The following is a 16,688-nucleotide window of genomic DNA, read 5'->3' on the forward strand; positions in this document are numbered from 1 at the left end:
CACAGAGATGCCCAAGCGAAGATTCGAAACCGGGTCTTCACGATCTTCTGACTGTGTGGCCAACATGCTAACCACTCACCGTGCGGCCCCCGTACTATCCCCCCCACCCCGTATCATTTAGTAGTCCTTTACTACAAAATGATGTGGCAGCAAGATCAACCACCACCACCTTCCTGTTTTGACATGAGTTGTTTCTTGAAGTCAATAGTGTTTCTCACCTTAATACTGTAACCCAATATGGAGCCAAAGAAAGTTGCAAGTGCCAGCGTTTTGATAAAGAAGGTGAGAAACACTACTGAATTCAATAAATAACTCATGACAAAACAGGAAGGTGGTGCCTCACTGCCACATCATGTCTTTGAGAACAGTAGCCTTCAATGAAGGTAAAAGTCATCTTAAATGTTCATTTAGCCCTGTCCTTCATAATTCATATGCATTTTGAATAGTTTTATGGGTGTAAAACTATAATTATAAAACTGTAAAAACTTGTTTTGTGCTAACACTTTTGAGAGTCAACAGCTGAGGACATAGACAGGCGACGTAACTTCCGGTTTCGGTTGCCATTTTGTTCACGAGCTAATAGGATGGTAACAAAGGAGATTTTCTGAAAATTAAGAATACAGATGGACTCAGAAAGTGTATTAATAACACGACAAAACGCGTGCCACTGTACACTAAACAGCGAATGCATGCAAATCGAGGAAAAAAAGGGCCGTTTTGCCGTTAACCAAAAAACACGGTAACCGGGTCTGGACGCGAACCAAGGTTCCACTTTATCAACAAAAAAACAAAATGATGACTTTAACACGTTAAGGCAAATTGATGACAATAATTACATACTATTGTTTAAGCCAAGTAAAGTCAAAGTACAAAATGACTCATCAAAAACAAATACAGTCAAACTTGTCTATAGCGGCCACTAGAGGGAGTCTGCAAAAGTGGCCACTATAGACAGGTGGCCTCTATAGACAGGTTGGCGTCCAGTTTGAATGTTGACCAGTAGAGGAAAAAAGGGAAAAAATAATAATAATAATGTTGACCAGTAGATGGCACTGCGGACTGCGGATAAAAGTTGTACAGCACTACTAGGCTTGTTATTATCATGGTTCATGGTTTTAATTCTGAACATGCATGAGTCAAACAGTAGCACATCACATAGTACAATTCACAATTTTGCATGTCCAAAAAGGAGTAGGAAGAAGCAAAGCTTATTTAATCCTACCCCTCATCAGTTTCACATCAGTTGCAATACATTTATTCACCTCTTGTTCTTCCAAGTGTACTTTGTAGGTCTACATGACAATGTAGTGCAATCATAGTTAAGGTTTTTACTTACTAAAAGGAAGCTAGAGGCTTAATAATAACTGATAACTGATAAAATACTTAAGTTAAGTACAACCGAACTCAGTTTTGCTCCCGCTGCCGCATGCATGCTAGCATATGTTTGTTTTTTTTATTGTAGCGTCGCTGGGAGCACGTCCTGTTCCCAGCCTACTTTGCGGTAATGTTTTGGTGCAAATGCTCTTAAAGTTACATGTTTGACCAGGAAATAGCAAGCTCAAAAGAAGACGGCTTTTTTATGTGGAACAACTGACAGTTTGTGTGGATCTTGTGAATGATTGTGACTGAGCTAGGACTCAGTAATTAAAGTCTACACACGACGGCTTCATTGATTGAAAAACAAAACTTTTTCGTGCATGAAGCTTCTACTTGAGTTGGTAATTTGGCTGCTATATGCAGGTCAGATATTGACCAAGGGAGACAAAATGGGTGGCTGCTGGCTGCGTTGGACAGGTGACTGCTATACACAGGGTCTATAACATGTAAATTTGCTGGGGGGGATTTTTCAGTGGCTGCCAGGCAGCCACTGAAAAAGGTGGCCGCTAAGACAGGTTTGACTGTACTATGATTGGCTCTCATTCAAATCCTTTGGCTTTTTGCTCCCAAAGCCCTCCTGTGTCCAAGGACTTATTCCCTGTGTTGGTAAACAACATAACAATATACAAATACAACAAAAAAAGACATTTGAGAAAATAAACATAGACGAGAACTTAAAAATAACGCTCACATCACGCTAGTATAAATCCGGTGCTGATGCTACTCTTACTACTCTTGCTATCGATATGTGGATCAATTCACCCACGCCCAGTGCAAAGTTCCCTTTCAGCCAGGGGATTTATTAAAGTGACACTGGTGACGTTTAGAAGAAACAAGTTGCATTTAAAGACACAAGTCACAGCACATGGACTTTAACTACACACCCAATTGCATGGGCAATGTACTCCATTCTTAGTGACGATGGCCAACCACACCCACTTTCTATGCAATGCTTCCTTTGACACCTTAGGTTGACATGCAGGTCCATCTGCTGCACTCCACCTTCATTCCACCCGCGTCTCTGCGGGCAAGGCTGCCGATAAACTGGCTTGCTTTGAGGAGAGTTAAACAAAAAAAAAAAGGAGTTTTCTGCTGTGATTGTCTCAGCGAGGAGGCCACGCCCTCGGGTTGACCTTTTTGCAGGCCCCTCCCTTGTACGTTAAAAGGCTTTGACGAGGGTGTAATTACACATTGCGCCGTAATAAGCAGGTGTTAGACGCGCATTAGAGTCAGAGTTTACCCCGATTTTTGTTTTTCAGCCCTGCCTGGAGTTCTTCTGTGAAGGTATGTACTTTTCCCCCTGATTTTGTACTCAGTATACTGCGATACACCCCCACTAACATGTTTTTATGTATAATGACCTGATATGTGAAATCTTAGCCTCATTGCTGATGGCAGAGGTGTCCAAACTTTCACACTGTGTTTTTTATATCTATTTTTACATTTTGTAAGAAGGCTTAAAAATGTTTTATATCATATATATATTTAAAGACAAAGTTTTGTTGTGTTATCAGTATCAACCATATCAGTCAGTATCAACATTTCAGCTTTTTCGCTTAACAATGTGCCTTCCCCCCCCCTTTTTTGGTTTAATTTTATATCTTCACAGTAAAGGCCTTTGAGCTGCACGGTGAACTCCCCTGGCTTATGTTATTCAATATCACACATGAGAGTGTGAATGAAGTGTTTTTCTGTCTACTCTTGGGGATAATTAAATGATTTTAACAAGAATGTTAGCACGTTATGTGCAACATGTGCACAAGTGGACAAAAAGATGAGAAACGATATTCACTATTTAAGTATTGTCAATGGAAATTCAAATTAATATGTAGTGTCAACAGACAGGGACACTCACCCTCAACTTAATGATAACAGTAATGGAGTACATGCAGGGCAGTGGTCACAACATTCCTTTTAAAAAATTCTCGTGGCTATATCACTAATGTCGCTCTTATGTTCCGCCTATATTGCTGTCAGTGGTGTGTTTGGATAGGGTGTGTGGAACTGGGGATGGAACGTAGGTGTGTCTTCGTGCGGGCTCCCATCCAGATAAACCAGTTTAAAAAAAAAAACGGAGGCAAGGTCAGGGGTGGTGGTGGTGGTGGTGTTGGGGGTAGTTAGAAGAAACGGAACAGCTCGGGTGTTGTACAGCACAAGGGAAGGAAGGTATTGTATACATGGCATACAGCCAGGCCATAGTGACACCTAGTGGTATGAAGGTGTAATGCAGGTTTCAAAGCGGTAACTGTTCTTTGTTTGATGGTTTTGTTTTCTTTTGGACATGCAGGAGGTGACAAAAAAGCAGCATGTCGTTTCAACTTTGTAAGTATTCATAACCGCACCGATTACTTCAAGGCTCAAAAGCTTGTCAAAATATGTTTTTAAGTGTGTTGTATATTTATACAAAATACAGTACAGTACAGTATTTGTCATATACAGTGCTGTATATTGACTATGAATTGTTTAATGGTTGTACAGTAATTCACCGTTGCAACGAATTACTTGTAATTATTCTTTATTCATGCTAATAACATATTTGTTGATATTTACAAATTAGATAATACTATAATATACAAGTGCAAATCATTTATTATTAAAAGTACATTACTTATAATTGTATGATGCATACAAAGAATAATATATTTGTCATCGTAATCATAATCACAATGAACAATCTAAAGTTATATAACCGTTGTATTACATATTAATATGTATGGTTTCTCATTAGAACTAAATTGTATTTCATTACTTTGTTACTTATGCATAGATAATTCAATTTTTTTTGTTTATCAAGATGATTATTTTTTACTCAAAATAGAGCACCATTGTGACATAGACCAATATGTTATTATAAAAATATTCATTTATCATTAGAACGTTACTGCTGACTACATTACTGCATTACTACATATGCAGTTTATTTTATTCAGATTCTTATGGGGGTGATGCATATTATTATTTCGATGTATTTATTTCATCTTATCATTGTTGTATATGATACATCAAATTATTCATATTAATTTATCATTAGAAAAAAAGTTATACATATATAATAATATAATTTTATTATATTATCATGATGGTGATAATTGTTATTGTTAGCTATTAAAAAATATAATTATTGCAATATTATTTGAGTGTAGACCGGAACTACTGTTAATTATTTTATTATTCACACATATGTAAATTATGTTCCATCATGTGATATGTTATAATAACAAATTTCTATAGTTGTTGTCATATATCATTTATTATGAATATTAATTTGTCATGGGAGTTTTTGAGTTTTTTTTCCTATTACATTTCATGCATAAATGCTTTTTTCAGCCAAGAGCTCTCGCACCACCACCAGCAGCAGCAGCAGCCTGAAATCTCCTTCTCTGATGAAAGACGACAGCTGGATCAGACGAGATGAGGATGAGTTTGAACCCGTCGAGTGAGCACAATTTAATAGATGGCCCAAAAATGGGATGCATCCAAAAGGAGGCCTTCTGTTTGGGAGTGACTTCATTATCTCACTTTTTTTTTTGGTTCATCTGCTGTCTTTTCCTTTTTCTGAAGCCGTGACCCAAACTTTGGCAAATCTGTTCTCAGCCACTACAAATCCAGCGAAACCATAAGCAGGTAAAAGAAACTTAACAGCCAGTGATTCGTCCTGTCCTTATGAGATTTAATTACGACTTTGTACAAAAACTGTGCTAAAATTCGTAGGAAACTGACATATTTTGTGTTACTAAAATGTGAAATCATCCATAACCATGTTGAAATTATCTGAAAAATATTATATCTTTGAGGCAAAAAGCATTGCATTTATAGCTCAAGTGTGTGCCATTGTCACTGACAACGTGCGCACCATGTTGTTGCTTATGCTGCTGACTATTTTTGTACAGTTTCCTACTGAATTGCTTTGTTGATCAGGGTTTTCCAAACGTTTTCAACTTAAGACCAAAATGAGAAGTTTGGTTCCTTGCCAGGACCCAAACTTACGGTAATAAATACAAAAAAGACATGTATTTATTAAATGGCCCCATATCACTGTATTGTCTTTTTCACCAATTTTAAATAGGTCTCAGAGGTCCCACAATAGTGTATTGGAAGTGTGTAGTCCAAAATCTAGCCTTGATGCTGGATCTTTTATTAATTTACTTCTCAAGTGCTTTTACCGGGAACGCCTCATTTTGTGTGTCTGTAGCTTTAATGCTAATGAGCCGTGTTGTCTCCAACAAAGTGTGTGCCTTCAAGAAGTGCTACATACTTTTGCACTCGCCCAGCTTGATAGAAGCCATATATCACATACATTAATGTAACATTAGCGAGTGGGAGAGGAGGACACACACATTAGCAACACTAAGATAGCTATGTGAACTACAGTGCTAACATTACAGTCGAATATTAACAGCGACATTATGCTAGGTTAGTCTATTTGATGAAGAATCTAAATGATCACAACTTTTAACTTCCATTGGAGACAATGTGGCAGAGTTTTTTTTTTAAAGATGTGTAGTGAAGCCTGCGCCTTTGTCTTATTTATTCATTTTGTCTTCCATTAATGATGGCTGTGCATATAGGTTAGGCTCATCTAGAGGCGGTATGTCCACGAGGAAGGAGGTTTTTCTTTCATGATGTCTTCATGATGTCATGAAAAGCATGCACTAACTTAAATATTGTCCACTTCAAAGTGGCGCAAACAAGTGTGAGAGATGATAGATTTTGCTCACATGCGGTGCTCACAAAGAGGCTATAGGGACACACATTACTGTCAGAATGTTTTTTTAAAATCACTCTTTACATATTAGGGGACCTTCAAAGTAAAAATTGGCAACCCCCCAAAAATTGACCCGCAACCCATTTTGGCTCCTGGCCCGCAGCTTGGAAAACGTTGATTTATTTAATAGCCTTTTTCTCAGTTCTGTAATTAATCTTAATAACATACAACATTAACTTTTTTTTTTTACTAAATTCTTTTAATAACACTAACTAGCGTGGGTGCAGAAACACAAATTACCAAAAGCAAGTCAACATCTGTGCAGGCTCTCACTAAGAGGTAAAAGTCTTTGTGGTGCCACAAGTTCCTTTTTTCAGCTTCAGGTGGGAGAAGCACTTACCATCGTCATTTCTGTCATTGCAGATTCAGTGGCAGTCAGGACGAGCTGACTAACAGGTTAGTATTTCTCTGCAGAAGCCAGTTAAAGGACTGCATGCCTTGTAATTGTTAATTCACTGCCTTGTCGCCTGCAGCCCCTACAGCAAGACGAGGGCCTCCTACACCATCAGGTAGATTTTCATAAAAACAAAACCGCAGCACATATGCAAAGAAGCAGCCCATTGTTGTCACGCAAAAGCAGATCATAATAATGTCTCCTTCAGCTCTCCCCCTGCATACAACGATCCAGCTACAAGGTATACAAACAGGCTTTCATGCATCCAAAACAATCAAATAGTCACACTTGGAAACATTTTTTTTTTTAATATGTTGCGTTTTATCTTCAGTACCACGACCACCACAGTCAGCAAGGATGGGAAAACAACTGAGACCACGGTCACCACGAGTCACCGGTACACAGCACATGAGCAGCATTGTTAGAGTAATACAATTGTTTTAAGTAAGAATTAATAACGGTGGTTTGTTCCCCCAGAAAAACTCCCACCAAGACTGAGACCTTCACTGAGCGGGTGCAGTCTTCCAGCAAGGGGTAAATCGATTAAGAGGCTCAAGATTAATTTTAGTACTCACAGCCCCTAGGGGGCGTATGTTGTTTTTATCTATGGGGGATTGCTGTGGTACACTGTGACGTCTCAATGTGTGGAGGCTTTTTCAGAACTTCACCTCTGAAACAGTATTTCTCAGATTTTACATGTAATTTGTCGTGTTTTTTTTTGGGGGGGGGGGGGAGGGGGGGTGTAAGCACTGCCAGAACGTTAAAAATACAGTATACATTAAATATAAATTGCCCATATTAAGAACGGATTTAAAAAAAAGTTTATTGGAAACAACTTATTTCATAGTTCCCTTGTCCTCTAGGTAAGAAACTAAACTACCACTTTCATTGAAATTTAAACCCAACATCTATTTTACATCAAGGAAATAGCTGTCATATTTCATGCACATTAAAAAACTTATGGTGTTTACCTCTGCACAGTTAAAAAAATTACTGCATTTCATTGGACACCGTTGTGTTTTAGATATAGTAATAACTCTCATCATAATATTGCTAAGAGTCTAATAATGTAATAATAATGATGCTTTGTTTTTTTATTTTAAATGAATTATTACAAATTCATGTACTGTATTTTTTTATTTATTATGACATTGCAGAAACATTAGAAATATAATAAAACGTAATCCATTTTTTAATCATGAATGAATGAATAGGATAGTTTTTTACTATTATTAAACACACGCCGTGTTGATTTTGATGCTAAGAAACACACAAGGGTAAACTATTCAATGCTTGCACTGCGATATGTTTGATTATTAAGGCATTGCCATTCGGACCAATATTACAATGTGATTTTTAAATGCTGAAAATTTGAGATTTAATTGTCTCTACCCCTCTCACAGGACACTCTACTCAAACTTTTCACCAAGCAGGACCACAAAAGTGACAGAGACATATGTCAGCAGCCAAAAAGAGTAAGATTTTGTCTTATCATGTCACATCATCCGTCCAGCTGATAAAATAAAGCTTGTTTTTCTGTGCAGTGCGAATGACCTCATCACCTCTACACTCAGGTATTTATCTTTTAATTACTAGAAGAGCATAACTTATCTAGCTTCTGACGTCTAAAGTGAAGTGGAAATATGTTCATTCTACACCTGTAGTGAGCAATTAAAACCCTCCACTCATCCCTTACTTGTGCTTTAAGTGTAGCGATATTGACTGACCATGTCTTTTGTATATGTCCACAGCGCTGAGGACAAGCTGTATGATACACTCATCCCCAGTGCTATCAAGGATGACATTGGAGACAGGTAATTTTTTAAGCTAAACTTTTTAAGCTAAAGAATTGTCTTTTTGTAATGTTTTTAAATTGCATTAATGATAATGCTGTAATCCTACAGCAGAACAAGTCTGACCAGCACTGAGACTGTGACGGTGAAAAGAAGTATCAACGGGTGAGTCTCATGTATACTTTATTTAAAGTACAGTGGAACCCGCTTAAGTCGGTCCCGCTTATGTCGACAGCCCGTATATGTCAACCAACTCACTACATCCTGGTCCACCGTGTTTTGTCATTATTAAAAAGTGCCATGGTCAACTGCTTTGTTCAACATCAAATTTGAGACCCAAAAGGGAGATTTGTATGAAAAATTGGTCATATATAAGCCGCAGTGGTGTATAAGCTGGACATGTCCACGTCATAAAGTGGTATATTTTGGCGCGCACAAGTCTGTGAGGACCGGCCAGCTCTTTATTTCAGTCTCACTCACGGTTTCATCTTACAATCAACATTCAACTCACCACACAGCAACTTAACACTTCAACATTATACCTCAGAAAAATAGAAATATGTATCAATACGAGTTTAATGTGAAAAAAACAACATTTTAAAGTGTTCCTATGATGAATTTCGTTTGAGAAAACCATTTCATTGGAGGAGCATAGAAAACATAGAAAATGGCGCTGCGATGCTGCTTCTGTCCACCAGAGGAGGCCAGAGGACCCGGACCCTAAAGCCCAGAGGAATGTATGGCTCAGATGCAATGCCTTACCGGATAAATTTAAAATGTTTTAATTATTTATTGATTTTTATTAATTTATTGGGACATGTTTGTATATTTGTATATACAACTTTTGAGTATTAAATTGCTGTGTGATGAATTAGTGCTGTTAGTAAAGTGTTCTTTCAAAGATATGACACCGTGAGTCAGACTGTTATGTCGTTATACTGGTATATATATTGACCTCCACAGACAGTCAATGGGTTGACAATCTGGTTGTGAGTGCAATATCTCATGATTGGCTCCTGCCAAAGAAAGGTCTATCGTTTTCTCACTGACTTGCCAGCGGTAGTAGTAGTTCTGAAGTTAAGGAGATGTCACAAGATGATAGCGGTTTATACACCGGAATATATGGTACTGCATGAAAACGTGCACAGTGTCATCGTGTTCAGTGCAAAGTAAGCTTAAAATTGAAATAATGGCAGTGTTAAACTGGATTCTACTACAGCAACTAACAAAATGCACCTGTGTAATTAATTATTTGTGGTTGATTGTTAGCCATTGGAAGAAAGATTTGCACATGTAGATAAGCTTTACTTTCATTATTGTCAAAACATACAACAAAGTGACCGCAGCAGCTCTGTTAGACAACAGTATAAAATATATGAAAACAGAAGAATCCAAAGAAAAATATGTAGAAACGGATGAAAACCATGTCAACAAACAGCCGCAGGTTGAAAAATCCTTTATTATTACCATTCACAACTGTGCAAACAATGGCTGGTTTCGGTTTTGATTATGTTGACAACCCCTTATGTCGACATCATTCTGCTAGTCCAAGAGGTGTCGACATAAATGGGTTCTACTGTAATATAGGACATTCAACATCACCTCTGAATGTTATTACCCTCTTGGCAGGGCTGAAGATGACCTGTACGACACCCTCCTGCCAAAGAGCATCACTTCCTCTCAGTCTTCACCGTACAGGTGAGCTGACCCCTGTGGCAAACATCCCATCATCGTCTTTTTAAAGCTGATATCTCATGTTGTCTTCGGCTCCCCAGCTCCAGCGTTACAAAAAGAGAGATTGTGACGTTGGAGAGCAACAGAGGGTGAGTGCTCGCTAAAAGAGGACATATGTTTTTTTTTGTCTTCATTTATCCTGACTGTGTTTATGGTCCATGCTAGAGGAGACAGCCCCACTCCACTGTCTTCATCATCTTCCCTCCGCTCCACCAGGTAAATGTGCAGCACTTGAATTGGCTATGCAGTACGGACAGTCACATTTTGCTCTTGGTGAAGTTGAGTTATTGATGACATACTGTATGTCTTAGCTATATATCGATATACAGTATGTATACGGTGTACAGTATGTCAAATGTCAAAATAGTGAAACGGTATATAACAGTATATATGTAACTATATTAACTATATCTAATGAACTTTATATATTATAAATAATAAACTATATTTTGGATTATGTGAACTTTTATTTGTGACTATTGTTTGTGAAAATATTTAAATGCTTTTGAATGCAGTGTGTATTATTTTTTTAAATGATGTTTATTATGATTGATAATATGTTTAATGATGATGGTTATTTTTAAAATGATATAAACTTTAATAATCATTTTTAATGCAGCGTGTATATTGTTTTTGAAATTATGTGTTATTATTTTGTAGTAATAACAGTCAGTGCAGTGTAAATATTTTTTGTATTTATTAACATAAATGCACGTAAATAATTACATTGTAGTATGTTTTTGTTTAATTTTAAATTAGATTTTTACAATATGATACAATGCTATTTTTTTCTCCCAGATATTTGATCTGAAAGATTGTTTGAGGATTCAATAAAATGATTAGAATTGTCTTTATTATTATAATTATTATCAATATAATGCTCAAATGTTTTTTTCATATTTGCATATACAATATTTATTTTTGATTATTTACATAACCGTAGCCGCACCTACACTGAGGATAGCCCCACCACCCGCATCACCTCCTACACTGTCAGTAGCAGCAGCCTGCCCAGGTACATACACACAAACACACACACACACACCGCACACACAAATAAAACAGTATGCCTCTTAATGTATTTGCATGCACGCAGTGACGACTACAACAAAAGCTACTACTACTCCTCATCCAAACCCAGTTATGAGTACAGCAGCATCACCAACCCCACTGAGTACAGCTCCACTGTTTACAGGAGGTACTGCATGACGTCACACTCATAACAAACACACCTGAATATACAGCAAACTAATACTGTACGTGTAACCGTCACAGCAGCAGCAGCGAAATCCTGTCACCAGCCATCTCCTCCAAGTCTTCCATCAAGTCCGTGTATACATCTCCTGAGAGGTAACACAATGCAAAGCACAAAAGAAAGTGTATACGTGACAATGTCTTTCCTAACACAGGACTGTGCTTGATCGGGAGCTGTGCACCTCCTGCCATAAGCCCTTTAATGGCGATGCCAAAATGGTCCTGGATGACATGAAAATCAACTGCCATGCCTTCTGCTTTAAGGTACCTCTCCTTTCGCACAAATTTTTAGGTGAAATTATTTGTACTTATAGACATTTAGTTGCTAAGTCCCGCCCCTGCAAAGATGATTTGCTTGATGGCGGACATGGCTCAAATTTGACAGGCATGTGCTTTTAGCAGTGCCCTAAAAGTGTGTACAAAATTCTGTAGAGTTTCGGCTAAACACCCTAAAGTTATATTAGCCATTTTTTTAGCTATGTGAGAAATTTCAAGTCACTGCGACGTATGGGGATCAGACTTTGGGGTTAATAACGGCGCCACAATGTGGTGTATTTGTCAGAAAAATAATACAAGCAAGCTGTTTTTGCAATGTAGTGTTATCACTAAATGACGCATTAGCCTTTTTTTGCACAGACATCCTGCAAAATTGACATCCAGCATTTTTCCACCTGTGTCTTTTTATACAGCAACAAGCAAAGCAGGTCGATAGAAGTATCAGGTGTTTAACTTCTAGAACGGGCATTGCAGAATAACCTCACACACAGGCAGATGTCCCGCCTCTGTTAAAAGCTCTTATACTCTCTCTCGGTCTGAAGGTGGAAAATTGCTGTGTCAACATGACCGAAACATGGATTCATGGTGGGAAAAAGGCAGCTTTATGTAAGCATTGAAGGCAGGAGGTACTGCCTTAGGTACTGCCATGTATTTATGAGTACTATTATGGAGTAAATACTGGATATTGGAAATATGTCCTCAAAGGCCTCATCATTATGTACTTGCTGAGGTCCAATACAATACAATTTAATCAAATAGTGGCCTGCTGCACCAATAGACGCCTTGCTTCAATTAATGGCCGGGTGTTTTCTACTGGAATAAATAAACATCCCACCTCAAATAGACACTTCTCTTTTTTCCCCCTCAAAAAAATTAATAACGAGTGGTGCCTCAAAGTAGCTGGAATGACTTTTACTACAATATGTCGAGCCTATAAACAACGTGGCATCTGTAAAACTGAAGTCTACAAGGGAGTTTAAGGAGGAGAAACTGCTGCAGCGTAGAGCATTTTCAAAAAAATCAAAACTGCAGTTGAGTAAATAACTTCCCCAGGCCGCAGGGAGGACTTACACACCGCCTGTTGACAACATGGCATCTGTAAAGCTGAAATTTACGGTGGAGAAAGTGCTGCACACAGAGCATTTAAGCCTGGGTCACAACCCGGTCGTGCGGCCTCCTTCGGCCGGTCCATGTGCTGATTTTTCTAGCCTTGACTGGCCGCAGAGGTTTCTTGTCATGTCAAACAAACTCCACAGGCCCTTAGTTTTTTTCACACTGCAGGACCAACTTACGCACTTCAAACGTCATCCGTACGGCCAACGTGTTTCTTTCGTACGTTTTGCTGGTGTCAGGTTTGGGCAAAATGTCAATTTTTTTTGTACGTCGCACTCCATGTGTGTGTCATGCACCCCACATACATAATTAGTACAGCCAACGCGCATTCAGATATTTTACGTGCTCCATGTGTGTCGAGTAAGTCTGTAAGTATGTGTTGCCCGTACGGCAAGAGTGCGTCAATCGCACGAAAACCCGAGTATATAAAGCTGCGGGGGTGCCTACGGCTTTGTTTTATGTGTTTTATTTGTATTTATTTATCAATGTATATTTGTTTTGTCCTCTGTTTGCTATGTCTCTATTGTAATATACTGCACATGTAAATATATGTTTATATTTGATTCCTGTTACAATGCGTACTTTTATTTACGTGACCGGATATGACGTAGACGCATCTGCGCACGTGCTGCAAGAGGTCACGGTTGTGGAATAAAGACAATCTACATGCTGGCCAAGTCTTTTAATAAGCGTCATTAAGGAAAACAACCCCCAATTATTACACATGTTGAGTATGGTTGTTGACCATTTCTGTTCATAAATTCCAAAAAATAATAAATATCACAGCACAAACCAATCATGTTTCCGGTGCGGATCTTACGCCATTGGTACGCACCACTTACAGCTCACGCGTAGTTATGTCAACCTTCATATGAAGCCCACATGGAACGCAAGGTCAGGACTTTTACTGCAAGTTTGACGGACGTTGGTCTTACAACTTTACACGCGTTGGCCGTACGAATGAAGCCACAGCCATACGTCCGAGCAGCCTCAGTTTTTGTGCATGTTTGACAGGTGCTACGTTGGGTGTGCGTGATCTTACTCCTTCATGAGCACCACAACTATGTTCTCCACAAACACAAAACACAGCGATTTGGGGAACGCCACACATCGTACGCCCGGTTGTGATCATCATAGCACTCTGTGCAGTTACACACCACCTGGAGACAACAGCACCACATGATACATTTTGTTTGGCCATTTCATTTTTTCAGTGTGAGGTGTGTAACGGCACGCTTGGCCACCTGAAAGCGGGCGACTGCATGTGGGTGTACAACCGCATGGTACACTGCGAGAGCTGCTTTGACGTCACCAGAGGTAATAAAAAAACAAAAAACACACACATTTTAACTCGTTTCATTCAGATCAATAGAACGTCCTGCAAAAGGGGCTTGATTCATTCAATTACAAATATAAATGAATACAATATTTGTCTTGCAGAGAAATGGCGACACTGAGTTACTCCCTCTTGGCTTCGATGGAGAAAAGCAAGTGATTTAAAAAAACGTACAAAAAATATAAATGCGGTTGATCAATTTGTAAGGGGGTCATATGCAATGTGGGTATTGTTGCATTTAGATGTTTTAATTCAGGTGTTTGTCAACAGAGGATAGATGGACCTTTGTTGGTATAGTGTCAGATGGAATTTATTATTATTATTATTATTATTATTATTATTATTATTAGCTCTGTTACTCTCTGAAGGCTTTAAGGGACTCTTCTTAGTAATATGATAACAATACTGTGACGTGAATGGCCGGGTTTTTTTCCTGTGTGCAATAAAAACAATCCTTGTATTGATATCACCTAATTGGCTTTCAATTTGGGGGGTTTTTGTTGGTCCTTTTATACTTTTTTATTGTAATACATGAACATGCACTGCAACACTACTGTAGTACAAATGAAATAAATAAAAAACACAAACACTTAACTATTCACCCCTAAAAAAAGGTTTAGCTTTAAATGTATTTTTAGTCCTACACACTTGTTTTAAGCGGCACTCATACACAATTGTCCCTTAGGCCAGTGGTACTCAACTGGTGGGTTGGGGGAGCCATTCTCGGTGGGTTGCTGGGTTGTTTTATTTTCAACTTCAAATTGAGCAATATTTTAGTCATCTGCAGTCATTCCTGTATGATATATATTCATTGCTCAGTTATAAGCCAAATACTGTATGTGATTTTGTGGTTTTGTTTAGTGCAGTTATTTGCATGCATTCAGTTATGTTTTTCCTCATTTTCTTGACAACATGCCTTAATAAATTTTTCTAAAATGCACTTCGGCCATGTAATTATCTGTATTAATGTTTCAAAAGATGACAAGATGGCAATTTTAAAAAAACAAACGTGGTTTGACTTAAATAAAAGCACAAATAAATTCAACAAAATACATGTCACGTGCTGTGGTGCTGCTCTGCTGCCGCCTATCTGCCGGTTGTTGCAGTGCACCGCTGATCCGGCAGGGGCGTACCGTAGCTGTCAGCGCACACCTGTCCCCAAATATCTCCACTAGCTATTAAGCATGGCTGAAGCTACTCCTCGTCGCCAGTGTACTTTCCCACTCACCTGTTCCCCGCTCAGCCCGGCCTCGTGATTGTGGCTTTTAGCGTGCGCCTTGCTGCCTACTTATTCCTTGCCTCGTGTTTCCTGCAGCTGTTTTCAGTTCAGTCCCTACTCGTTCATGATCCTGCTTTTCTCAGCAGCGCCTTGCTTTGGTCTTGTACCTTTTTCCTTTGCACCTTTTTCTGCAAGTGTATTTGTTTACATACAGTAGTTTTTGACTTTTGTGTTATATTTTGGACTGCTTGTTGCCACCTTTTGTTGTCAGTATTTGTTACCTCTTTGTGAGGACACTTTTTGCATTAAAGATCTTCTTTGTTACGACCCGGATTGTTCTCCTCTGCTTTGGGATCCAAACCCCGGCCACAGCCAGACCTGACAAGACATAAATGAGAACATAAATTTGAAATAATAAAATAAAAATGACGTAAATAAAAGTGTAAAGAATATCTATGAATAAAAATGGCTGCACGGTGGTCTAGTGCTTAGCATGTTGGCCACACAGTCACAGTCAGAAGATCGGGAAGACCTGGGTTTGAATCCTCGTATGTACGTTGGTTTTCTCCGAGTACTCCGGTTTCCTCCCACAATCCAAAAATATGCATTTTATCACTCAAAATATTAAAAAGAAGCCAATATACTTTCATCCACTATATGAGAAAATACTTTCATGTTTTGCTATTGCCTCAGGCTGCGGCTATACAGTATGGGCGGCAGGTGCAGTCAGTGAAGTCTTTCAAGAGCAAAACCAGGGCGCTCACAAAGAGCGATGCAACTCACAAAAAACACTAAGTAGCAAAATAGTAATGCTAGCTAGGAAGCGTAACCCGGGCCACATAGACTCACCGTGAGACCAAGAAATGCATCTGAAAAGGAAAACTAATACCGAAACTGCCGACAGCTCACAAGGATGCAGCTGAATGCATCAAACATGAATCCAAGTCAATCTAAAAGACACGTAGTCCCCTACGTGAGTAAACAACGCCTCCTCCTGATAAACACCTTGCAGCTAATAGAGGAGAATACGCTGTTATTATTAAAAATGCTTATGTGCAAATAAAGACCTCCCCCAATAAACACCTTACCCCAAATGGACACCTAGTACGCTCCGTGGATGAGTAAATAACCACCTTCGGCCACTATGTGAAAAAATACCGTCTTATTATAAAAAATGCATTTGTGCAAAAAAAACCTTACCCCAAATAGACACCTGGTACTCTCTGACATTGAGTAAGCACCTTCGCCTACTACATTAGAAATACTATGAAGCGTTATTGTAAAAAATGCATTTGTGCAAATAAAGACCTGCCCCCTAATAAACACCTTATCCTTAAACCTTAAACACCTGCACTGCAGAAACTGTAGAATCATGTAACGTCTCAGATCAGATGTGTGTGTGTGTGTGTGTGTGTGTGTGTGTGCGT

General features: G+C 38.7%; 1 protein-coding gene across 5 annotated transcripts; it reads left to right on the forward strand.

The window, feature by feature from the left end:
* Window positions 1-2,538: 2,538 nt before the first annotated feature.
* Window positions 2,539-15,581, forward strand: scel (sciellin). 5 transcript variants are annotated; one of them, XM_054788327.1, is made up of 23 exons: window positions 2,539-2,661; window positions 3,665-3,699; window positions 4,705-4,813; window positions 4,939-5,001; window positions 6,359-6,421; window positions 6,506-6,538; window positions 6,616-6,651; window positions 6,745-6,777; window positions 6,868-6,933; window positions 7,014-7,070; window positions 7,940-8,011; window positions 8,081-8,110; window positions 8,288-8,350; window positions 8,441-8,494; window positions 9,959-10,027; window positions 10,105-10,152; window positions 10,229-10,279; window positions 11,007-11,078; window positions 11,160-11,261; window positions 11,342-11,413; window positions 11,473-11,581; window positions 13,921-14,023; window positions 14,147-15,581. In XM_054788327.1, the coding sequence occupies exons 2-23, from the start codon at window positions 3,684-3,686 to the stop codon at window positions 14,161-14,163; spliced, it is 1,338 nt and encodes a 445-aa protein (XP_054644302.1). In that variant the 5' UTR covers window positions 2,539-2,661; window positions 3,665-3,683; the 3' UTR covers window positions 14,164-15,581. The 5 variants fall into 5 exon arrangements, with proteins under 5 accessions (XP_054644302.1, XP_054644303.1, XP_054644301.1 ...); XM_054788328.1 differs by having other exon boundaries at window positions 4,972-5,001; window positions 11,339-11,413; window positions 14,147-15,579; XM_054788326.1 differs by having other exon boundaries at window positions 11,339-11,413; window positions 14,147-15,578.
* Window positions 15,582-16,688: the final 1,107 nt, after the last annotated feature.

Source organism: Dunckerocampus dactyliophorus, chromosome 9, assembly GCF_027744805.1.
Source record: "Dunckerocampus dactyliophorus isolate RoL2022-P2 chromosome 9, RoL_Ddac_1.1, whole genome shotgun sequence".
Classification (NCBI taxonomy): domain Eukaryota; kingdom Metazoa; phylum Chordata; class Actinopteri; order Syngnathiformes; family Syngnathidae; genus Dunckerocampus; species Dunckerocampus dactyliophorus.